Below are 23,759 nucleotides of genomic sequence, written 5' to 3' on the forward strand. Positions count from 1 at the left end.
TGATCCGGCCTTCTGCACACGTACCAGCCAGCCCTCTGGTCCATGAGAAGGTGAGCCGACTCTTCCAGTAGCTGAACAGCAAGTGTGCAGTGCTCCCTGGAGGAAGGGAGGGAAATAACCTTCCTGACCCTACCAGCCAGGAGCAGATGCCCTGATGCCTGAGTGTTGATGATCCCTTGATGTTAACAGGCATGTGCTATTCCGGTCCTGACCTTACCCAGAGAAGGAAGGGTTTTTAAGGCTCTGAGCCCAGCTGCTGGGGGTATTGAGTCCTGATGGGTGGGGTTACTATGACCTGGCGCTGTACCTCTGCCAGGCATTGCAGGGGTTAATGTGACGCTGGGTTCTCTGCGCAGAGAACTAGCAGCCATGCCACCTTGCGCTGGGGGCTGCTGCTGGTTGAAGGAGGTGAGCAGTGCCAGGCTGGGTGAGACGCTGCATACGAGACCTCTAAAGGAAGCTGGGTGGTGCTCAATAGGGCCATCACTAAGGGGTGCTGGAAGTGGGGCAGACGCTCACTAAGGGAGCCTACAGTGCTGACCCCAGCGCCCCTGTGTGGCACTAGGAGGTGCTGTGCTGGTGGGGGTGGGAGTGTGATTCAGAAAGGGGCGCTGGCCCCTTGGAGTCACTGTTCGTTGGGCTGTCCTTAAATCCCTGCACCGCGCCTCACAATGTGATGCAGAATTGGAGTCCGGCTGTTAAACGGCCACGCCCCAGAGACAGCTGCATCGCAGCACAGGGCATGAGATCCCTGTATGAACAACTGCCAAACCACACCCCAGAGGCTGCTGCATCTCCGTGCAGGGTCAGAGGTCCCTGCATAAACAGAAACAGCTGCCACACCCTGCCCCACGGGTGGTTGCTCTGCGCGAAACAATCCGTGTATAAAAGCTTGGGCGATGGGAAGTGCTGGGAGCGACTAACCCTCCCCTCGAAAACCTTGACAGTGTTGAAACCAAACAAACAAGCCGCTCCCTGTTTTCCTGTCTTTACTGCCTGGGCGGAGAGAAGGAAAATCCACCTTAAAGGCACTTGGCCCAGCCAGTCCAAGGTCCTCCTTTTCCCAGGTTGATTGACCGTCCCACCAGTCACTCGAGATCCAATATGGGCTGCTAGGAAAAGTTGGCTCCAGAGTCCAGTTGCCCTGTGCACCCTGCTCCAGTGCGAGAGCCCGGAGAGGCCTGATGCTATGAGAGATGGGCTCCCAGAGCTCCCACCCATCAGCTATCCCCCAGCTGGAGGAGATCCTGCAGGAAACGGGCTGTAAGAGCTGCGCATGGAGGGAGGCAGGTGGGGGGCTGGCTTCTGTAGCCCGAAAGGTGTCAAGTTAAAGAGCAACAGTGGACAGGGGCTGGAGGTTGTGGCTGCATCGTGCCTTGGCGCTGCAGGGACTGTGCCGGGCTAGGCAGGGCAGGCTGGACACCTGCCTTCGGTGTTGTGGCCATCGGGCTGGGCTGGCTGTGTGCAGGGGAAGGGAAGGGCTTTGTGCATGCAGGGGCATGCATGGGAATTTAACGTTGACCGCCCTTTGTGCCCCCCGCCGCCCCAGCAGGAGCGTGCTCTCCCCGTCCTTCCCACCCCCCGGGACTAGAGAAGTTCTGTGTCTCTGACGATTACTGGAGGAGGCCGTGCACCTGTCTGCCAAGGGTTGGGAGTGTCAGGACTCCTGGGTTCTCTCCCCAGTTATAGGAGGACAGAGGGACTTGCTGGTTAGATGGGGGGGCTGGAAAGCAGGACTCTGCTTTTATCCCCAGCTCTGGAAGGGAAGTGAGGCCTGGTGGTTAGAGTGGGGTGGGACTGGGAGTCTGGAGTCATGGGTTCTGTCCCCAGCTCCAAGAGGGGTGTGGTTTAGTGATCACAACCTCTGTTGTGGAGTCAGGCAGGACTGCTGGCTTCCCTGCTTGGCTCTGGCATTGACTAGCTGTACAGCCCCACCGGGGGGAGAGGGGTTTCAGTTTCCCCATCAGACCTGGATTCTCGAGGGGTTGGGGGCGGGGGTTCATTTGCAAGGTGCTCTGATATGGGTTGGGTGGGAGGGGCTGGCGAAGGAGGCAGGGTCACTCCCCAAACTGCATGTGGATTTCCCTGCTGGCCCCGGGTGGGGAGAAGCCGGCCGAGTCTAGGCTCCGAGCTGAGCACTGAAGGGTTAATCGCAGCAGAGCAGAGGGAGCCCAGGGGACTTAGGCATCTTATTCACCACTTGGCTGAGCGCAGACCCCTCTGGCTCCCACCAGGAGAAGCTGTCTCTGCAGCAGGAGGCCCCTGATCCCAGCTCCACACCAGCCAGGGAGGCCCCCTTCCATGGGATGGTTCTCAGTGGGTCAGGGCCCACCCCAGGGGGCTCTGAGTGTGACACAGGATCCGGCTCCGGGTGCATTTCAGAGCCACTGGCAGGGCAGGGCAGGGCAGGGCCCTGTGGCTTAATGGGAGTGAAGCTTTGAACTGGTGTCCCAGCAAGGGGTTGCCAAGGCCCCTCCTCAGGAATCCTGGCCTGGCCCTTTGGGTCCCACTGGATGCGGCTGGGAATCTCCTCTAGGTCGTCGGTACGAATCCTGCTCCGGCTGGAAGGGAGCAAAAGCCGACCCAAGCTGGCCGCTGCTGGCAGCTCCACTTATGACATGAGCTGTGGAGTCTCAGCAGGATGGGCGCCAATGGCACAGCACAGCGGTTGGTGCTAATTGGCAACCTCCGCTGAAAGGCCAAGGATTGAATGGGGCATGGAGAGTGGGGGCCTGCAGGGTGCATTGGCAAGGGGGCACTGAGACACAATAACCCCGGGGCTGGGGTGCTGGAGTGGGAACCAGGACTCCTGGGTTCTGCCATCTGCTCTGGAAGGGGAGTCTAGTGCTTAGAGGCTGGGAGGCCGGACTCCTGGGTTCTTTTCCCAGCTCTGCCACTGACTTGCTGTCTGTGACCTTGGGAGAATCACTTCCCCCTCCTCGTGCTTCAGTTTCCCCATCTGTAAAATGACCCCGACCTTCCTTTGTAAAACCCTTTGAGGTCTCCAGATGAAACCCCCTGGGAAAGCACCAGTCCCCCTGCCCTGTACATGCAGGGGAACAGGTTTCAGTGGGATGCGTCTCCCATGCACTGACACCCCCGTAATGCTGCGATCCCTGAGCAGCCCAGGCCTCTGGCATGAAATGATGTGTTATTCCGATGGGTTTAATCGTCAGTATCCTAAAAATTCAGAGGCAGGGCGGCTCCACCCTGGCCTGCCTCGTCCCCTGCGACAGGACAAACTTCCTTCCTAGCTAACGCTCTCTTGTTCTCTCGTGCCCAGTTTCGCAGGCCACCGTGGTCCGCCTCTATGACCGGTTTCAGGCCCTGGACAAGGAGCAGAAGGGCTCCCTCAGGTAGGGGAAAGCAGCTTTTATCTACATGGGCCATTCTGGCTGCTTTGTTGTTAGCTGGTTATGGCAGCACTTAGGGTCGTCAGTACGTTAATAGGGTTTCATGCATGGGGGCAGGGCACTGGGATGCTACGGTGATGGTGAGGTGAAAGAACCTGTATAGGGCAGAACAGATCAGGCCCCTTACCCTGGGCGCTGCCTAAATACAGGGTCTGGTCTGGGGTTCCAGGTGGAGCGATTATCATGGGTATTACGGTGGTACCTAGCCAGGCGGAGAAGGGGACTGCAGCTGAGGTCAAGGCCCTGTTGCGTCAGGGGCTGCAGACACAGGGGTCAAGAAGCCCCTGTCCCAAGAAGACAGACGAAATGGTGGGAGGGGAAACTGAGGCACGGGGTGGGGCCCAAGATCAGAGCTTGGAATAGATCCCAGGTGTTCTGGCTCCTTTGCCACTGCCTGAGCTTCTGGCCCACGCTGCTTCTCCTCATTCTCCTCTTGCTGTCCACCCCCCACCCCTGCTTTCGCCCAGGCCAATGGCTCTGCTGGACTCTCTCCACTAACAGGGCCTTGCAGCCGTGATGGCAGCTGCCGGGGCAGGCCAGGTTCCAGTGTCATTCTGGAGTAACACCGGGGGCCTGGCTTTGGACTGGGCCGGGGGGTAACCGAGATCAGAATCAGGGCCCGCATCTCTACTCCCAGGGGGCCCATCCCCATTGCGTCAAGGCCCTAAGGGCTCCCAGCTGGGCTTGCTGGCCTGGGGCTGCCTGTCTGCTCTGGTGGCAGGAGCAGGGAGAAGGTTCCTGGGTCTGGCGGCTCTCAGACAGGAGAGGGACCCTTGGCACTGGTGCCTGGGTGCGGTCAGGCCACTGTGCCCAGCTGGCATCAGATTCAAGACAAACCCTGTAGGCTGCATCCAGCAGGGATCCTGGAGTACCCTGGACCATGCCCTGCTGCCACCTTTTCAAAGCCCAGCTGGAGTTAATTGAACACTGCTCTGACCCTGGTTTCCCTCCTCCGGAATGGCTGATATGCTCCACCCCAGAGGTGGCTGCATCTCAACACTGGACAAGGGATCCCTGTATAAACAGCTGCCATGCCTCACTCCAGAGATGGCTGCATCGCAACATAGAATAAGCTGCTATGCCCCCTCCCCCCCAGGGGTGGCTACAAAGGTGAGAGATCCCTATATAAACAGCTCCCACACCCCACCCCAGCAGTGGCTGCATCGCAGCACTGGACAAGGGATCACTGTATAAACAGTTGCCTATGCCCCACCCCAGAGGTGGCTGCCACCGGTCTTGGGACTGGAATGGGGCAGAGGCTCAGAACACATGAGTGAGGCCCCCTCGGGTTGACAGCAAAACCAGCTGGGCCATGCCATGACCTCTGCCCTGTCTCACTCCCTAAAGCAAACATGACCTGCAGGGGATCGGAGAGCTGGCGGTGAACCCCCTGGGGGACCGGATCATCAACGCCTTCTTCAAGGAGGGGTAAGTCTGCTCTGCAAGCATCACCCCCCCAGCCCTAATCAACCGGGGATGCAGGGGGCTTCTGATGGCCTGAGCTCCAGCCTGGCTCTGCAGCGTTGCAGGTGCAGGCTGCAGGGCATATCAGCCACTGCTGGGTGAGCGCCAGAGCTCATAGGCCACGCAGCATCGCAGGGGATGAGGACTGGATGGTGCAGGGTGCTGACCAACGTGGGCGGTGGCATACATGGACCTCCGTCACTTCCTGCTGTATGGTTCCCCATGTGCACAGCCCCTGTGTCCTTCCCCAGAGCTGGCTGCATCTCAGCGCCGGACAAGGGGGTCCCTGTATAAACAGCTGTGGCTCGTCTGGCAGCCTGCACTGTTGTATTGGTTATTAGTCAAGTCTCCCGTCTCCCTCCCCAGGGAAGAGCGCACCGATTTCCGATCCTTCATCCGGGTCCTGGCCCATTTCCGGCCCGTGGAGGAAGGAAAGCCCAAGGAGGCTAGTCACCTGGAGCCCATGAACAGCCGACTCAGCAAGCTGCAGTGTGAGTTGCGAGGCTGGTGGTGGGATGTACAGGGGGGTCTGGGGGGCCTAGGGGGCTGCTCCCCACGCCCCACAGCTGAGACAAGTCACTGGGGCCCCTTGGCGATGGGGATGAGGAGCTAGTTGCTGGGTTGTGGCATTATGGGGCCTGCATGCGAGGGGAAGGTACCACTGGCATGGGGTCAGAGGACATTTGGGGTGGGAGGGTTGTGGAGGGTGCTGGGCATGGAGGGGAACTGGGGGGGTACCCAGGGGCATGTGGAAGGGTGCTAGGGTGGGGGGACATGGGAGCATCTGTGGTGGTGAGGGGTGCAGAGGGAGGTTGAGGCTGATTGTGGGGAATGGGCTGTGGGGGGGGGGGGGTCATTTCCCTGATCTGATCCCAGCGCTGACACCAATCTGGGTTGCAAAGTTGCTTTTCAGCTGTACGACCAGGACAGGGATGGGAAGATCTCCCGGGCGGAGATGCTGCAGGTAATGAGCGTGTGTGTCTGAGCGTGCGAGGGGCCGGGGCGTGTGTGAGAGAGGGGGAGGGGTGGGGGTGAGCATGTGCACGAGAGCGAGCGTGCAAGGCGGCTGTGCAAGGCTGGCACTGCCCCCTCCTCCACCCAAGGGCCCCGAGAGACAGAATCCCCTCCCCTCCCTCAGTGGCAGCCCAAGGGATGGGTGGGCCAAGGGGCGGGGCATCACTGTCTTCTCCCCCCTCCGCCTTTCTTCCCAGGTGTTGCAGCTGATGGTCGGCATCGAGGTGACGGAGGAGCAGCTGGCGTGCATCGTGGAGCGCACCATCCAGGAGGCCGATCTGGACGGCGACGGCGCCATCTCCTTCGCGGAGTTCGCCACGGTTGGGGGGCTGTCAGGGGGGCGGGGTGTGGATCTGTGGGGTGATCATCTAGAAGGGTGCGGGGAGGCATAGTGAAAAGGTCTCTGGCGGGGGAAGGAGGATGTCTTATTAGGTGTATTATGGTAACGCCTGGGGGCCACGACTGAGTGGGGGCCCCCTTGTGCCAGGCGCTGCCCAAGATCAGGGTCCTGGTGCTGCCCACACACGGAGCGAGAGACGGTCCCTGCCCCCGGGAGCTCACAATCTAGAGAGACCAAGGAAGGACCATTGATCCCAATGTACAGGAAGGGAAAGTGAGGCACCGAGAGGCTAACTGATTGGCCCGGTAGCAGAGCTGAGACTTGAACCCCCATCTCTTGAGTCCCAGCCCAGGGCCTTAACCAGGAGACCAGACCCCAGGTGCCCCTGGCGGCTGTCTTGGCAGGGAGGTTGCAGCCCGGGGCTGTCCACGTTTCTGACCTCCTTGTCTCCCTGCAGTCTGTGGAGAGGCTGAACATCGAGCAGAAGATGAGCCTCCGGATGCTGAAATGACCCATCAGGATTGGAGAGTCCCCCCACAGCCATGCACCACTGGGGAGATCCACTCTGGGGGGGGAGGGGAAGGGCTGCGCCCAGTTGGGTTTCAGCTCCGCCCTCTCATCACCAAATGGATCCCACTAGGGAGGGGCTGCATCCAATCACACCTCAGCTCCGCCTTCCGGCCTCAGCATAGTTCCAGATGCAGAAGAGCTACATCCAATCAGATTTCATCTCTGCCTCCTTGTCTTGGGATGGATCCAGTCGGAGAGGGGCTGCATCCAATCAGATTTCATCGCTGCCCCCTTGCCTCAGGACCGATCCAGCCTGACCAGATTTCACCTCTGCCCCTTGTTTTGGGAGGATCCAGATGGAGAGGGGCTGTATCCAATCAGATTTCATTGCTGACAAAAAGCGAATGCTGCTGTGAGAGCAGCTTTCCAGATAACAAGTGCCTGCCCCCAGGAAAGCTAATGCCCCAGTGCTGCTCCTGATACCTGGGGATTCAGATTCTCCCAGATGGCAGGGGACAGTACAGTCTCTGGTAGAGTTATCACAGAGCAGAGACTTGTAACCTATCAACAGCTCCCCCTCACCCCCATTCCTGGGCTTTAAGACCCCTTTGCAGTCCTGCTATTCTGGGCCCTAGCCAGCTCCCAGTGTCCATTAGAGCAGCCCCAGGGATGCTCTAACTCACCCTCTACCCCCTCTCGGCCCAGAGAATAGCCACAGCGCAGTGCGCTCCAATCGATCCTCTAGGCCGGGACCTGGAAGCAGGGCTCTTATACCAGCTGCACAGCAGCCGGTTGGCGGGGACACCCACTGAGCAAGGTGGGGGAAGCATCTCGGGGGGGTGTCGCCATCCCAGAGGGCTCAGTGTGCCTGAGAACCGGCCTCAGCATCTCCTGCCATTGGGGCTGGATTCTCCCTTCGCTTGGATTCAACTCTGTTTGCAATAAAATAAAATAATTGTGAAAAATCTCATCCTTGGTTTCAAAATAATTGTATTTAGTTGTTCAGAGAATTTCCGTCTGGATTTAGGGCTGGGGAGAAGATGCCCACTTCGCTCCCCCCTTTGAGTCCCTGGGGTAGTGCGGCCAGCCAGATGGCTCCCCCAGCCAATCTGTCCTAGCTCTGGAGGGATCCCCCCATGTCCAGCAAAAAGTAGAGGGCCCAGGCCCCATAGTCTCATTTATTCCTTTGCTTCTTCACGGAGGGGTGGCTAAGGGGTTAAGGCACTTGACTATAATTGTGTGGGTTTGAGTTTCCCTCAGTCTCACACTGGAAGCTTCCTCCTCCGCCCCCCCGTTCACCCTGAAGCGAAAGGGTCCCGATCCAAAGACGGTCCGGCCTGAAACTGGCTGCCTGCTCTAGGTCTGGCTATGAAACTGAGGGGCAGACCATGGCGCAGGGGCATGTTAAGAGTTAACTCCCAGCTGGGTGGGGAGAGGGCAGTTCTGCTGCTGCCTCTTGTTTGTCAAGAATACCTGCCCTACTGAGCTGAGACCTGCCATACTCGTCACACCCATGGGGCCATAAAGCACTCATGGGGCACGGGGCTGGGGAAAGGGCTCATCCCACAGCAATGACGTTGATGTCTGATCAGAGTGGGCGGTGGCATGGGGGAAATTTTCCAGGGGTGGATTCTAGCCCAACGGTTCTCTGTTGAGAGCGGATTTCCCTGTGACTGCTTGCGCCCTGCTCCAGCTCTCTGCTGGCCAGCGTCCGTCTGTCTTAGTCGCAGCTGATCTCCCTACACTTCTCCCCACTGCACCCTATAAAATGTCCAGCAGTTATCTCATCACCTCTGCACCCTCCCCCCCTCGCCCAACTCAGTCAATAATAATCAGCCCTAGCAGATCTCAAGGTGCTTTACGAAAGGTGTCGTTACCATTATCCCCCTTTTATAGGTGGGGAAACTGAGGCATGGAGAAGGAGTGACTTGCCTGGAGCCCACTGGTAGAGCTGGGACTAGCACCTACAATTTGTGGTTCCTAGTGTAATGCTCTATCCAGTAGACCACAGTGGTTTAAAGAAAAAGCAGCTACCTTGGCCTCAAGTCTAATGCACCCCAGTGCCAGGTGTTTCCCCAGCATTGCCCTTCCTTTACCTGCCCAGGGGCCTGCAACACAGGCTCCGTGCTGCCAGGCCAGCCTGCCACCTGTGTTTGTGGCAAAGCGTCTTTGGAGGAGGGTGGGGGAGGGAATGGCATCATTGCCTGATTGCTTGGGCCGGAGACTCCAGCCTCACCAAGGAGATGGTGAAATTGGCCCCGCTTGGAACCTCCCTGTGATGTCTGGAAAAAACTTTCCCGGGGGTCAAGTGTATCCTTCTGCCCCTGGCTGTTTCCAGCTGTCCTCTCTTGTCTTACCCTTAGATTGGACGCTCAAAAAGGAACTGCCTTTTTGTCCTGAGTTGGTACAGTGCCTGGCACAATGGGGCCTGCTCCGTGGCTGGGGTGCCTGCGTGGTACTGTAATACACCTAATAGCAATACAAAGGTACAGCGCCAGGTACAACATGGGTCTGGGGTCTTGGGCCATGACTGGGGAGCCTAGGTGCTACCATAATGCATCTAATAGCAAACTGTACAGCACCTGGTACAAGAGGGTTCTGGGGTCCTGGTCCATGACTGGGTTGCCTAGGTGCTACCGTGATGCACCTAATAGCAAGAAAAATGTAGTCCCCTAATAAATAATAGCAGAGCCAGCGGGATCCAGTGTGGGAGGGTTCCAGGATCCTGGCAAGCAGAGTGATGGGGGGGGCGAGAGAAGATACATTTTATTCTATTGAATTGGTGCTTGTGAAAATCTTCTCTTCTTCAACCAGGAATTAAGTCAGGGGAGCCCTGAGGGCTGAGATATTGGGGTGTGGGGCCCTAGGTGATCACCATGGTCCCTTCCGATTTTAATAATCTCCTAATCTCAATCCGGCTGGTGCCTGCTCTGATCCGGTTGGCTGGCTCCTATCGCCCCCATGAGCCCCCCGCGCCTCATCCCAGTAGCGGGCTCCAGCTCCCAGTAAGACCCACTCCAGCCTCTGCAGAGTTAAAAAAACCATAGCCCCCCCGTCTCCTCCCAGATTGGGGTCAGGGCTCAGCCAATCAATCCCCTCCATCCCGTGGTGACGTCTAGCCTCGCCAGCCAGCCAATGGCGCGGCGCTGGGCTTTGCAGCTGGGGGCACCGGCTGGGGAACTTGGGGGGCATCGTTCTTTACACCTCTCCGGACGGGATCGGGGCGCAGCGCCGGAATCGGGGGGTTCCCCCCTTTTGGCCAGGGACTGGCGCTGCCCCTGCTCGGGGGGCGATCGTGATAAAAGGGGGGGACCCCCCCGGCATCCCCTCCCCCACACCCAGGTACCAGCTCATTTGTATTCAGCACTTCCCTGGCGACATGGGGGGTCGCTGAGGACCCCTCCCCCTCTGGGTTTGGGGTGGGGGGTGCTGCAGCCTGGGGGGGGGGGGGAGAGAGGAGAGGATGCTGCAGTCCGGGCCTGGGAGACACCATCTGAGACTGCGTCGAGCGGGTGCCTGGCCCGAGGTGCCTGGTTTTGGGGGGCATCGTGGAGTGGGGGAGGGCAAGGAGGAGGTCTCAGTGTGGGGGGCTGGGGTACAGGCAGCGGACGGGGACAGCACAGGGCGGGGGGCGCCTCCCTAGGCCTGCTGGGAGACTGCAGAGGTGGAATGGGGGGATCTGGTTGTAGCCCCTTGTGCCCCCCCAGAGATGCCCGAAGGCCCAACCTGGCTGCCCAGCCCCTCCCTCCCCCTTGGCTCTCCCATCCCAGGGGGCTGGCCCATGTGGGAAGGGGGTACACTACCCACCCCCCCATCTGGATTAAAGTGGGCAGTTCCTGCCATGAGCCGCTCCCTGTAACTCCCCTGGGCTGCAGCTTGGGAGATAACTAAGGGAATGGGGGGGGAGGGCTGGGAATCAGGACTCCTGGGTTCCATTACTGGCACTGGGAGGGGAATAGGATTGGGGGTGGGGAGACTTTGCAAGGAGTCAGGACTCCTGTGTTCTATTCCCAGCTCTGGGAAGGGAGTGTTGTCTAGTGGTTGGAGCAGGGGTGATAGGCTGGGAGTCAGGACTTCTGGGTTGTTCCCTGGAGGGAGGCTTTTATGGCCAAGACCTGGGACTGGGGTGTGTGTTCTGTTCCAGCTCAGGCACCCCTCGGTCCCTGTGTGACCTTGGGAAGTCCTTTCCCTTCTCTGCATTAGTTTCCCCATCAGTGACATCAGGGTGACAGCCTGAACCCAGAGCGGGTTGCCAGGGGTAATTCCCTGATGTCTGAAGATTCTGGGATAAACGGAGCCAGGGAAGCCCAATGCATTAAAGCAGGGTTGACAGGGGAGCTGGGAGTCAGGACTCCTGGCTTCTAGCCCCAGCTCTGCGAGGGGAGTAGGGTCTAGCAGATTAGAGCAGTGGGGCTGGGAGTCTGGGCTCATGGAATCTATTTCCAGCCCTGGAAGGGGAGCAGGGTCTAGTGGTTAGAGCAGGGGTGGAGCCTGAGAGGCAGGACTCCTAGGTTCCATTCCCAGCTCTGCCACCAATTTGCATGACCTTGGGCAAGTCACTTCCTCTCTCTGGACCTGTTTCCCCATGTGTAAAATGGGGATAATGCCGCCCCATTATCCCTTTTTGGGTGAGTGGCTGCAAACACCCCGCTCCATTAATCCCTCCTGTCGCTCTCCCACACCCCCTGTCACTGGCATTGCAGGATCCAGCAAGAACCTGGGGCTCCTCTGCCCCCCATCACTCTGACCAGGACCCCTGACGCTTTCACGCCGTCATGTCGACCATCAATCCAGAATAGTGAGTATGGGCTGCCAGAAGCAGAGATCACGTGGTTGGAAAGCGGCAGAGGGTGGGGCGTGGCGCATGGGGGGACACTGACTGATTAAGGGGGTTGAGCAATAGAAGTCAGATCCCTGATCGCTGGTTCTAATCCACCCTGGTCAGCTGTGAGCAAAAGGTGGCTGTTGTGTGCAATGAGCTGGGCGGATCTCAGCCTGGTTCCTAGGAGGCAGCTGTTCCCTTTGCACAAGCGACAACTGCAGCTGGCATGGGTTGCCTGCCCTGTGATTCTGGGCCTGGGGCACCAGGAGAGCCCCTGCAGGGGATGGACAAAGATACAAACCAGCCCTGTCCTGCAGCATCGGACTGTCCCCCTGCCCCAGTTCCCCTCCTTGCACCCCTGCAAGATCCTTGGATTCCTCTAGCTCTGAGGGCTGCCTGCCCATATGGTCCACCTCCATTTCCCTGGGTGCTTTAACCAGCCTTAGAAGGGGGTGGGGGTCCATAATGTGTTGGGGGGAGGGGCACGGGCAGTTTGTCCTCAGAGGAGATGCTGTATGCATGGGGGGGCATTAAGCAGATGTTGGGGGGGGGGGGGGGATAATATTGGAGGAGTGTGGAATGTGCCCAGATGTTGCGGGGAGAGGGGTTCATGTGCCCAGCTGTGCTTTTCAGTGTGCTTAGCACAGATCGCTAAGAGAAGGGAACAGGCCCCGTTGGGGGCAGGTGTACGTATGCATATGGGGGTTGGGCTCTGTATTCTCCTGGCAGACGTTCGAGGGGACGGGGGTGGTTGCTGGGGTCCTCAGCATTGCGGTGCCCCGCCAGCTGTGTGAGTGGGGTGATGTCGCCTCCTGTTGGCCACCCCCAGCCACTGCAAGCACCCACCTCTACCCTCTCCCCAACAGTGACTACTTGTTCAAACTCCTGCTGATCGGTGACTCCGGGGTCGGCAAATCCTGCCTTCTGCTGCGCTTCGCTGTGAGTATCAGAGAGCATTATTTATTAGGGGTATTACGGTAGTGCCTAATAGCTCAGGTCACAGCCCAGGCCCCCATTGTGCCAGGCGCAGTACATGTTTATTGCTATTAGATGCATTATGATAGCGCCTAGGTGCCCTGGTCACAGACCAGGCCCCCATTGTGCCAGGTGCTGTACATTATTATTAGGTCTATTATGGTAGGTCCTGGGGCCTGGACCTTGTGCTAAGCATTGTGCAAATGCCTATGGATACTAGGGGGTAAAGGGTCCCCCCCCCCCCCCCCAGACCCAACCTGGGCTAGACACACCTGACCCTAATGGCTCTTCCCCTCTGCATGCTTGAGTAGGGAGAGAAAGCCCAGGGCCCTGCAGAAGGAATTTCTCCCCTGAGCACATCAGGGAGTGGGAGCAAGAATGAGGGGTGAAAATAGAGTCTAGTGAGTTAGAGCCTGGGTGCGGGGGGCTGTGAATCAGGACTCCTGGGTTCTATTTCCACCTCTGGCTGTGGAGTGGGGTCTAGTGTGGAGTGGGGGCTGGGAGTCAGGACTCCTGGGTTCTCTTCTCAGCTCAGTCAGCCTCTTGCTGCGCAGTCTTGAGCGAGTCGCTGCATCGCTCCTTGCCTCAGTTTCCCCATCTGTGACGATAAAAATACTGTGTGGTCTGAACACAGGGGGTTGTTGGGGTCCCGGGCTTGTGCATCTGAATGGGGTAAAGTCACTGTCCTCTCTGGGATGGAATTGGAACTACTCATCTGTGTGTCCTAGCCCCTATGCTGCCGGTAGCTGATGGGGATTCTCCTTTAGCTCATGTGGCTAGGCTTTTGGAGCAAGGGGATTTTGTTACTGTGAAGTTCCCAGGGGCTGTAGGGTGGGCAGCACAGGGACACCATGGTGGCTGTGGGGGTGACGAGCAGGTGCTTGTGATCTGGTTGGGAGAGCACTCAGTCTGGGTTATGCTGCTGGGCTCCCCCTGCCCCATCACTCACTGTCCGTCCCCTCCTCCCCAGGATGACAACTACACAGACAGCTACATCAGCACCATTGGGGTGGACTTCAAGATCCGGACCGTCGAGCTGGAGGGGAAGACGATCAAACTGCAGATCGTGAGTGTGCGGAGCAGAGTCTGTGGCAGTCGGGGTGTCAGGACTCCTGGGTTCCCTTCCCAGCTGTGGGAGGGGAGTAGAGTCTGGTGGGTTGGAGCTGGGGGAGGGCTGTGAGTTGGACTCCTGGGTTTTATGGGCTTTTGGAAGGGCTGTGGGGTCTAGTGGCTAGAGATAGGAGCCTGCGTCCGAGGTTCAATACACTGAATGAACGCAGACCCAGCTGCAGAACTGAGAAGCTCCCCAGCTACCTCCCCTCCACTTCTCTCCCCCACCCCATGAGATTGGGGGGGTTGGATCCAGATTCGGCTGAGGCTGTGACTCACGTTCGATGGCACCTTGCTCTTGCCAGCCCGACCTCGTGACGCTCCCGCCCTCCGGACTGGCTAAAATCTCACGGGATTTCCCCTGTGTTCTCAGGAGATCTCGGCTGCCTCTGACCAGGGGACACAGACCCTTCCCCATTGTGGAGTCTGACCCAGACCTGGAGCTGGATTCGGATCAGGCCCCACCCCAAAGGGAGGGGGTGGATCTGATGTTCTTTTCTGACCCATCTCAACACTCTGAGGAGGAAGGTAGAAATGTTTGGGGTGTCCTGTGGGGAGGCACCTAGGAAGTATACATGGGAATAGCATGAGCGTGTCGGGAAAAAATCAGGACAGGCAAGGCAAAGAACGAGTTACAGCCGGCAAGGAAAGTTAGAGACGACAAGGAGCGATTCTTCAAACGTCAGACAAAAAAGAAAGATCAGGGACGGTGTGGGCCTGCCGCTCGACGGAGAAGGGGAGCTGAGAACGGAAGATTATCGGAAGCAGAGCAGCTCAGTGCCTACTTTACTTCAGTCTTCTCACAAAAAGAAACACGTGGTGATATTTGCAAACTCCTGGATGACAGGAGAGGTCCCCAAAGACGGGAGAAGGGCTAATGCAGCGCTCACCTTTAAAAAGGGGGGGAAAGGAGGAGCCGGGGAACTATAGACCAGTCAGCCTGACTTCGATACCTGGGACCTACCGGAGCAATGTATAAAACATTCACTTTGTGGATACCTGGAGGATGGAGGGATGATCGCTAGCAGCCAGCATGGATTTACCAAGAACTAATCACGCCGAACCAGCTTGATTTCCTTCTTTGACAGGGTAACTGGTTTGGTGGATGGGGGAATGCGGTAACATAACATAACATACCTGGACTTCAGCAAGGCTGTTGACATAAGTAAGCTAGAGAAATGCGGGCTTGGCAGAGCTACCTTTAAATGGACATATGGTTAAACAACCACAAACAAAGAGAAGCTATTAATGGAACAATGTCAGATTGGAGGGAGATCTCGAGTGGGGTTCCACAGGGATCTGTTCTGGGTCGGGTGCATTTAACATGTGTATTAATGACCTGGATGTAGGAATAGAGAGGATGCTGATCAAATTTGCAGATGACACGAAGCTGGGGGGTTGCCAACACTTTGGAGGATAGCGCTAAGATTCAGCGGGATCTTTACAAATTGCAGAACTGGGCTATAGAGAACAAAATGAAATTCAACAAAGACAACTGTACGGTGCTACACTCAGGGAAGAAAAACCAAATGCGCAGATACAGCATGGGGAATAACTGGCTTGGCAGCAGCGCTGCTGAAAAGGATCTGGGAGTTGTGGTGGATCGCAACCTCCACGTGAGCAGCGGGTTGGATTAGATGACTTCCCGAGGCCCCTGCCAACCCTGATCATCGAAGAGTCAGCTAGGAGATGCTGTTGCAAAAAAAGCGAATCCAATTTTAGGTTGCATTAACAGAGGCAGAGCACGCAAGTCGTGGGAGGTGATCGTACTGCTCTACTTGGTGCTGGCTAGGCCTCGGCTGGAGGATTGTGTCCGATTTTGGTCACCGCGGTATAGAAAGGATGTAGAGAAACTGGAAAGGATCCAGTGGCATGAGACAAAGATGCTCAAAGGGACGGAGCACGAGCCATGTGAGCAAAGGAACTGGGTATGTGTCGTTTAGAAAAGAGGAGATTAAGTGGGGGCATGATAGTGGCCTGCAAATACTTGAAAGGCTGCTGTAAAAAAGATGGAGAAAAGTTGTTCTCTCTTGCCCCGGGGCAGGACAAGAGGCAGTGGGTTCAAACTACAGCATGGCAGATTAGACTAAATCTCAGGAAAAACTAATGGCACACACTGCCTCAGGAGGCCATGGAAGCTCCTTCACTGGAGGTTTACAAAAGGAGGCTGGGTAGCCACCTATCTTGGGTGGTTTAGACACAACAACTCCTGCATCTTGGCTAGATTCCATTAGACTAGATGACCCTTGTGGTCTCTTCTAACCTCATGATTCTATGATCTCTTCCGCAGGGGTGCATGATGGGGATCTGAGGTCTGTTTGGGGGGCACAAGAGGGGGCGGGGACGATGGGGTGCATGGCAGGGCATCGAGGATTTGTGGGGGAGGGGATTGGCATCCAGGATACAAGGTAGGGACTCGGGGTATAGGGTAACGGGTCTGGGATCCTTCTTGGGGTGCAAGAGGAGCTAGGGTTTAGTGGGGGGCTGTGTGGGTCCGGGACAGGGGATCTGGGTTCTGTGGAGCCTGAGAGCTGGAATGCAAGCTGGCAGGGCTGGGGCCGTGGGGTTCAGAGTGGGGGGCTGTTTATGGGGCTGTGGGGTACAGGAGATCTAAGCTCAGTTTGTGAGGTGCAGGGTGGGTGTGATCACCTGTTAGAAGTTACATTTCACTAAACTTGAAACCAGCCTGTTGGAGCTGGTTCCCCATTTGCCCCGTCAGGAAGCAAACCGTGGGGCTCAGCCCAGGGGGAAGCCTCCATTTCCCCACCCCCCCAACCCCCAGGGCTCTGTTCAGACTCCCCGCAGCAGAGAGCCTGGCGGAAATGAAACTGACGGAGGTTCCAAACCAGCTGGTGCTGTCAGGCCGGGCAGCAGCAGGTCCCACTCTCGATTCCAAGTCCTGCACCCCAGCAGGTCAGCAGAGGACACTTAGCTCCCCCCCCCACTGGCTGCTGAAAAGCTCCCTCCGTATTAAATGCGCAGCTGGTGCTGACTCTCCAGACTCCTTGCTGATCCACCCCCCTGCCTGTCCCCCTTGCACAGGGCTCGAATCTCACACATGTGCCAGCCCCTCTGTGCCAAGAATGGCCCCCTGAAACTCCCCGTGCGCAGGGGCGCTGCATGGACCCTGATGGGGGTGGGGGGGACCCCTTCACACTGGCTGCCCCTGCCCCACCCAAGATGGGGCCCCTAACAAGCCAGGTGCTGCACAGTCCCCAGATGAGCTCAGGATGTCTCTGCCCCCCCAACTGTCATGCCAGGTGCAAGGTCGGGGGGGTTCCCCCATCGTACCGCGTGCTACACAGACGTGGAATCCCTGCCCCAAAGTCCTTCCAGCCGAAGGAGCCCAAGGAAGGATTGTTATCCCCCGCGGGCAGGGCTGAGGTGCGGGGACACACCTGGAGAGCTAGGGACAGCCCCAGGAATTGAACCCAGGGTCCTGACCCCGCCAGAGGGCACTGCTAAGAGTGATCGCTCCATCTGCGGGTGGCAGGGTCTGCTTGTTTTCACACCCAGCCAAGCGCTTTCAGGGATTTCTCTCCCTTCCCCCCCCAAGTTTAGCTTCCCCACAGCTGCGGCTGTCACAGCCTGGCAGGGACGTGGCTGAAAGCAGAAAGCTGCTGCTTTCCCTGCCTTGGTGGGTGCCAGTTAGTGGCTACAAGGAGCTGGGAGCCAGGATCCTATGTTCTCCACCCGGCACTGGGAGGGAAGTGGGGTCTAGTGGCTAGAGCAGGGGGCTGGAAGCAAGGAGTCGATTTCTGGTTCTGGGGAGGAATGTGGGCTAGAGCTGGGGGCTGGGAGTCAGGACTCCTGGGTTCTATGGTATGAGGGAGCAGAGGACTCAGTCTGGATTCCTGGGTTCTATCCCTGGTTCTTGGAGGGAGTGTGGTGAAAGGGGCTGGGAGCCAGGACTCCTGGGTTCCCTTTCTAGTTGTGGTTTACGTATCTTTCTTTCCCTGCCTTACAGTGGGACACAGCTGGCCAGGAGCGCTTCCGGACTATCACGTCCAGCTACTACAGAGGTGCCCATGGTATCATCATTGTGTATGATGTAACAGACCAGGTGAGTCTGCCCATGGAGCCCTTCCTAAGGGAGACCATTACACTGGGCGTGGACTTGCTGTAGCCCTTGGTTAAAAACAAAAGCAATAAGGTGGCTTATCAGCTTTCTTCATCCTGAAATATTTCACAACCTGTATATAGTCTTGGGGTGGGACGTGGCAGCTGTTCACACAGGGATCGCTCACCCAGCACTGAGATGCAGCCACCTCTGGAGTGGGATGTGGCAGCTGTTTATACGGGAATCATGTCACCCAGCACTGAGATGCGGCCACTTCTGGGGTGGGGGCAGGCAATTCTTTCTACAGGGATCATGTCACCTAGTGCAGAGATAAAGCTACTTCTGCATTGGGATATGGTGGCTGTTTCAACAGCTGTATGGAAACTCTATGCAGCATTTTAAGGTGGGAAGGGAAGACAAATCCAGTATCCCAATGAAAGGGTACAGGAAGGTTTAACAGTATCTGCATGGGGATTTGATTTTTAAACAAACAGCCCCTTCTTTGCCTGCTGTATACAGACCTGACTGCCTTCAGTTGCAGGATTTCTTCAAGGAAGCAGTGCTCTGCGTGCTGTTTAAAACAGCTGACACATTCCACCCTAGAAGCAGCTGCATATGTTTGGTGGGAGAGCTGAGCATTGCGTGCAAATGGCCTTTGCATTCTCTGAGCCCCTCGGTGCTAGCCAGGAGCTCTGTACAAATAACGACACAAACTTTTTAAAGTCGAGAGATAGAAATCAAGTCTCACTGGAAATGTAAGTGAGTCTTCTGGGCTGAATCTCAAGAGCTGTGTAGCCTGGAGTGTCTGTGTCTCTTTAAGAGTGTAGTTGCATCGAGACTGGCTAGCACAGCTGCTTGGGGTGGGGCTAGGGAGCCTTTCCCTCCTGGCTGTGGGTTCAAGTGCTGTTCGGGGGAGTAATGACTGACCCATGTTCTCAGTTAATGGCTGCTCTGGGGCATGCATATGTGATAGAAGCCGGTAGGTCTCAGTCTGGTTTTGATGGGAAGGTGTCCTGCATTTGAGACGCAAACTGCCATGTTCTCCCCCAGCCGTCCAAGGGTAATGGACTTCAGGGCCCCCCCACATGGGGGGGGAAAAAGGGTACACTTTACCGAGGCCCTGGGGGGCCTGGCCCAGTTTGCAAACCCCATTACAGGAGGGGACCTGTGTTAAAAGTTTAAACTGGGCCTGAAAAAATTATGCTTGGGCCCTGATGGACTTATAGACTTTAAGGACAGAAGGGACCATTATGATCATCTAGTCTGACCTCCTGCACAACGCAGGCCACAGAGCCTCCCCCACCCACTCCTGTAACAGACCCCTCACCTATGATTGAGTTACTGACATCCTCAAATCATGGCTTAAAGACTTCAAGGTGCAGAGAATCCACCAGCAAGTGACCCGTGCCCCATGCACAGAGGAAGGCGAAAATCCCCCAGAGCCTCTGCCAATCTGCCCTGGGGCAAAATTCCTTCCTGACCCCAGATATGGCGATCGGCTAAACCAGGGGTGGGGAACCTTTTCCCTGCCAAGGGCCATATTGATATTCCTACCTTCATTCACGGGCCATGTCGCCGATTCCGCCGCCGAATTCCCCCCATCCCAGATATCGGCGGCAGGATCAGAACCGCGCCGCCGCCGACTCCACCCCCTCGCCGCCGAAATGCCGCCGCCGTTTCCGCTTTTTCGGCGGCGCGGTTTTACAGTGTCCGCGGGGTGCCGTGGGCCAGTAACCGCCTCCGAGCTCCCGCCGCCGCCGAAAATGGGCAGATGGCGGCAGGGTTTCGGCGGCAGGGTTTCGGCGGCGCGCACTTCCCGCCCGCCCGCAGGCCGGATCAAATTCTTTCACGGGCCGGATCCGGCCCTTGGGCCGGAGGTTCCCCACCCCTGGGCTAAACCCTGAGCGTGTGGGCAAGACTCGCCAACCAGACACCCGGCAAGAATTTGACTCGAAGGGGACAGTCTGACCCTGGCTAGAGGAAGGCGGATGGGGCTGCCCCTGTCTCCGAGCCTCTCTCATCTCCCATCTCCCGCTCCCCCAGGACTCGTTCAGCAACATGCACCTTTGGCTGGAGGAGATCAGCCGCTACGCCAGCGAGAACGTCAACAAGCTCATTGTGGGTAACAAGAACGATCTGACCTGCAAGAAGGTGGTGGATTACACCACGGCCAAGGTCAGTACCTGGGGGAAGGGGGGGCAGGATAGCCGCACGCTTAAACCCCAGCCCACAAGCACCTGTAGTCTTGGGGGAGGTGGGAAGGGAGGGCTCCAGTGAATCCTGGAGTAAGGTGTGGTCACCTGGCAGGGCGAGGTGGGGACGGAAGAGCCCCATTCTTAGGGCTGTCGGGACGCAGCGGCTGAGCGGGGAACGGTCTTTGCCCTGGTCAGTTACACACAATCCCTGTGGGAACCAGTTTTACTCTCCGCTTTCCCTGCCCTAAAGGACGCAGGGGGGCAGTGTGGCCACTGGCCTGCACCCAGCACCAGGTCGCAGCCTGGGGGGGAGGAGGGATGACACACGACCAGCAGCCGCCTGGCGCTAACTATGGCCTTTTGCATGCCCCTGGGGCAGGAATACGCGGACTCGCTGGAGGTGCCCTTCCTGGAGACCAGCGCCAAGAACGCCACCAACGTGGAGCAGGCCTTTGTCACCATGGCGGCCGAGATCAAGAACCGGGTGGGCAGCGGCCCCACGCACAACGACCACCACAAGCCCAGCCTCCGCATCCAGAGCGCCCCCCTCCGGCAGGGCCGGGCCGACGCGGGGGAGGGTGGCGACGGGGGCGGGGGCTGTTGTTAGGGTGGGGCTTTTCCCCTCTCCCCACCTCCCCGGTGGGGAGCTGCTGTGTGTCCGGACGATGGCTGGGGGGCCAGGACTGCTGGCCGGGGGGGGCCCTTTTCAGCACCTTATTTATTTGCAATAGGCCCTTTCCAGCTCTCCCCATCCCTCTCCAATCGCGTGGGTGCACCCTCCCCCTTCGCTAGCCAAGAGTCACTCCGGCCTGGCTACTAATCTGGGCTCCTGGCTGGCTGAGCTGCTCCAGAATCCATCCTCTCCTCCCCCAGCCATTCCCACCCTGGATTACCCTTCCCGATCCCCACTGCATGGGCCGTGCCGCCAGCCCTGCTCCGCACCCTTCAGGGCTTTTGACCGGCACAAGCTGCTCCAAACCGAGCCAGCCCGGGAAGGAATCCCTGGATGCCGGAGGACGTGCGGTACCTTCCTGCGTGAAGGTGGCTTCCTGCGATCGGCAACGCAGACCAAGGAGCAACGAACTATCCTGTGATGGCCAGGATGAGCAGAAAACGCTGTTCCGTAGCCTGCATCCCCTCTGAACGCAGCCTCCTGGAAGCCTAGCGCTTCAATCGTCAAAGGGCCGCGTCTTGGACCCGGCCCTGGACTTCGTTTCTTCCTGGGGTTGGTGTGAAACAGAACGGTGGGTGTAAAAATGTTTTCCGTTTCACAGCTACAGTGTGGTTGGTCCCCAGACCTGAGAGGGCTGGGGGGTGCGGGAGGCAGGAATATCGCTTAGGGGGCCAGCTTCTGTGGGTGAAAGAAAGTCGACTTTTGAGCTGCACGGAGCTCTTCTGTGGCGGACCTGAAGCCGAGCTCTGCGTGGCTCGAAAGCTTCTCTCTTTCACCGACGGAAGGTGGTTCAATCAACGACATTCCCGCCTCCAATTTGGGCCTCTTCAAATGTCATGGCAGGCATATTCAGGGTGTCTAGAACGCTGCTTGCCAACAACCAGGCCTTCGTGGATTCTTGAATGTCTTGTGGCCCCCAAGGCTGAGTATTGCTGGAAGGGTGGCTTGAAAATTTCAAGCTTAGGTTGGAAGGTGACTCGATCCGGGTCTCGAAGGACTGACAGCAGGAGGTGATTTCCGACCTTGTTAATCCACAGGAAGATCCGTGGCTTGGAAGCTGGACACAGCTGGGAAATGGGGCGTGGGTTTTTAACACAGGTGGACCATTGGAACAGCTCTCAGACGGGCTGGATTCTCCAGCACTGTGTCTCTTCAGCAAGATTGGATGCCTCGTAGAGCCGAGCTAGCTCACCCACCAGGTAGGGGCTGAATGCAGGAATTCTGGTTTGTGATTCTCCGGCCTGGGTTACGCAGGAGGTCAGATGGGATGAGCAGAACGGGCCCTTCAGGACTTATGCAAACTGCGAGGTTTTTGACTAGAAAAACTGGGACCAGGTGAAGAGGGCCACATTTCAATCCCTGGCAGAATTCACCCCCTCCCCTTTGCAAAAATTACCCCTTTGCTCACAATGAATTTTTGAAAAGCTGCAGCCATCCCCTGTGCTTGTCTTTGGGGTTGAGAGTTTGGCAGGACCCCTCCCCGCTGCGCGCTGCTATGGAGGAACGAGCACCTTGGCGCATTAATTGGCTCAAGCGTGTTCGGGGCTGGCCGTCCTTTGTCCTGAAGTGTGGCAGATTTAAGGGGATGCGTGTTTGATGGGGGCAAGCGGTGGAAATGGGGTAATGGACTTGCTGGAAAAATTGCCCTCGGTATTTAATCTTACTGCCTTTGAAATAAAGTTAAGTCTGTAAACACCAGCTTGTCTGCCAGAACTTGATTGTCACCAGCCACTGCGGGCATTAGGTCGTGGGGACCAGGAAAGGCACATGCCATCAGGGCAGAGCACTTTATTCCTACTATTTAACACCTATGATTTTTAGGGCCTGCTGGTGCTCCAGGAATGAAAGGCTCCACCTACAGTTGATTCCTAGCGCTCAGCTAGAGCTTTGCCTCCGTCCAGCTCAAAGCACTTTGCAATGTTGGGGTCAGCAGCATTAGCTCCATTTCACAGAGGGGGAAACTGAGGCACAGAGTTGGGAAGTGACTCACCCAGGGTCCCCCAGCAAGCCCAGGCGTTGTGCTAGGAATAAGGCTCCGGTGTCCAGTGATCTAGTCTAGCCCCTGGGTCCTGCTCCTGCTTGCCTGCATCTCGTTGCCCAGCTAGCGGTCCCAGCCTGGCAGGAGCTGAAAGCAAAATGTTAACAAAGGCCCAGTACCGAGGGGCCAGGCTGTCTCCCAAACTCTGGATCTCAGATTGGCCGGCCGTGAACCGTTAATGTAGCTAGGGCACAGACGGGCTGGGGTCCTGTATTTAGCACGAAGTGTGGGCACTGCAGCTCAGTCCAGCCTTTGTCCAAAGCACCCGATGGGGTGAGGGCCCAAGATCCGCTGCATTAAAGCGGCCTGGCTGCATCTGCGTCAGAGGTTCGGACAGCACCAGTACTTGGGTCGCCTGCCAGGCGCCGGTGTCGCTGGTAATGGCGGCGCAACGGTGCACATGGGGAACGTGTTTTCTGCCTCTGGGGCCAGAGGGGTTGTGAAGAGAGCAGATCTGGTCCCTGGACATCAAGGGACTCAGCCCAGATGCCGCGGTGATGGGCGTCCATGCAACCCCCTTACCCCATGGGGATCGGGTTTGATGCAATGGGGTCAGACCAGGCACACCAAAGGGAGGGGCAGTGTGATGGGGTCAAACCGGGCACGCAGGGGTGGTGAGTGGCACAGTGGAGATCCAGGAGGGAAGTGGAGTCAGGAACAGGGCATAGAAGAAATACGTGGCGTGGCAGGGCCAGAGGAGGAGGCTTGGGCGAGGGCGGAGCGACGCGATGGAGTTGGATAGGGCACGTGGCCCAGGGAGCAGCGCAACGGGGCTGGACAGGGCTGCCCAGGACAGAGCCTCATGGGCCAAAGGTCTGCACCCAGGGGTCTCCGGTGGCTGCTCTGAGTCTACACCACACGAGAGAAAGTGCTGCCAATCCCCCCAGGGCCAGGGTGGTGGTCGTTTTAGGGAGCACCCAGAGCTCCCCCCACACCAGCCAGGACACCTGGGTTCTAGCCCCAGCCCTGGAAGGAGAGTGGGGTCTAGTGGTCAGAGGAGGGAGCTGCTGGGCGTCAGGACTCTTGGGGGTCTACTCCCAGCTTTGCCACTCCCTCCTTAGAGATGAAAGGTCTTTGATGCTCAGCATTATCAGCACAGGCTGGGATCTCCCCCTCCTCTGGCTTTTGGGAGCCGACTGCCAGTG

General features: G+C 57.8%; 2 protein-coding genes across 3 annotated transcripts; both read left to right on the forward strand.

The window, feature by feature from the left end:
- Positions 1-1,084: 1,084 nt before the first annotated feature.
- Positions 1,085-7,976, forward strand: LOC137159111 (calcineurin B homologous protein 2-like). Of its 2 annotated transcripts, none has more exons than XM_067557310.1 (7): positions 1,085-1,263; positions 3,284-3,356; positions 4,761-4,841; positions 5,244-5,368; positions 5,780-5,841; positions 6,089-6,211; positions 6,689-7,976. In XM_067557310.1, the coding sequence occupies exons 1-7, from the start codon at positions 1,197-1,199 to the stop codon at positions 6,740-6,742; spliced, it is 585 nt and encodes a 194-aa protein (XP_067413411.1). In that variant the 5' UTR covers positions 1,085-1,196; the 3' UTR covers positions 6,743-7,976. The 2 variants fall into 2 exon arrangements, with proteins under 2 accessions (XP_067413411.1, XP_067413412.1); XM_067557311.1 differs by having other exon boundaries at positions 6,089-6,201.
- A 1,917-nt stretch (positions 7,977-9,893) lies between these two features.
- Positions 9,894-22,342, forward strand: LOC137158840 (ras-related protein Rab-1A-like). Its single transcript, XM_067556766.1, has 7 exons — positions 9,894-10,083; positions 11,445-11,539; positions 12,430-12,502; positions 13,509-13,604; positions 17,616-17,711; positions 19,752-19,883; positions 20,283-22,342. The coding sequence occupies exons 2-7, from the start codon at positions 11,517-11,519 to the stop codon at positions 20,508-20,510; spliced, it is 648 nt and encodes a 215-aa protein (XP_067412867.1). The 5' UTR covers positions 9,894-10,083; positions 11,445-11,516; the 3' UTR covers positions 20,511-22,342.
- The last annotated feature ends 1,417 nt before the right edge of the window (positions 22,343-23,759 follow it).

The sequence above is a fragment of the Emydura macquarii genome, unplaced genomic scaffold (genome assembly GCF_026122565.2).
Source record: "Emydura macquarii macquarii isolate MOO-44397 ecotype Brisbane River unplaced genomic scaffold, CSIRO-AGI_Emac_v2 contig_1790, whole genome shotgun sequence".
Lineage (NCBI taxonomy): Eukaryota > Metazoa > Chordata > Testudines > Chelidae > Emydura > Emydura macquarii.

What these genes read in the sequence shown, in the direction of transcription:
- LOC137158840 (XM_067556766.1), top strand. Translation starts at nt 11,517, where the DNA reads ATGTCGACCATCAATCCAGAATA. An exon ending in GCCTTCTGCTGCGCTTCGCT is followed by an intron (nt 12,503 to 13,508) that starts GTGAGTATCAGA and finishes CCTCCTCCCCAG; the next exon opens with GATGACAACTACACAGACAG. An exon ending in AGACGATCAAACTGCAGATC is followed by an intron (nt 13,605 to 17,615) that starts GTGAGTGTGCGG and finishes CCTGCCTTACAG; the next exon opens with TGGGACACAGCTGGCCAGGA.
- LOC137159111 (XM_067557310.1), top strand. Translation starts at nt 1,197, where the DNA reads ATGGGCTCCCAGAGCTCCCACCCATCAGCTATCCCCCAGCTGGAGGAG. An exon ending in CCCGGGCGGAGATGCTGCAG is followed by an intron (nt 5,842 to 6,088) that starts GTAATGAGCGTG and finishes CTTTCTTCCCAG; the next exon opens with GTGTTGCAGCTGATGGTCGG. An exon ending in CCTTCGCGGAGTTCGCCACG is followed by an intron (nt 6,212 to 6,688) that starts GTTGGGGGGCTG and finishes GTCTCCCTGCAG; the next exon opens with TCTGTGGAGAGGCTGAACAT.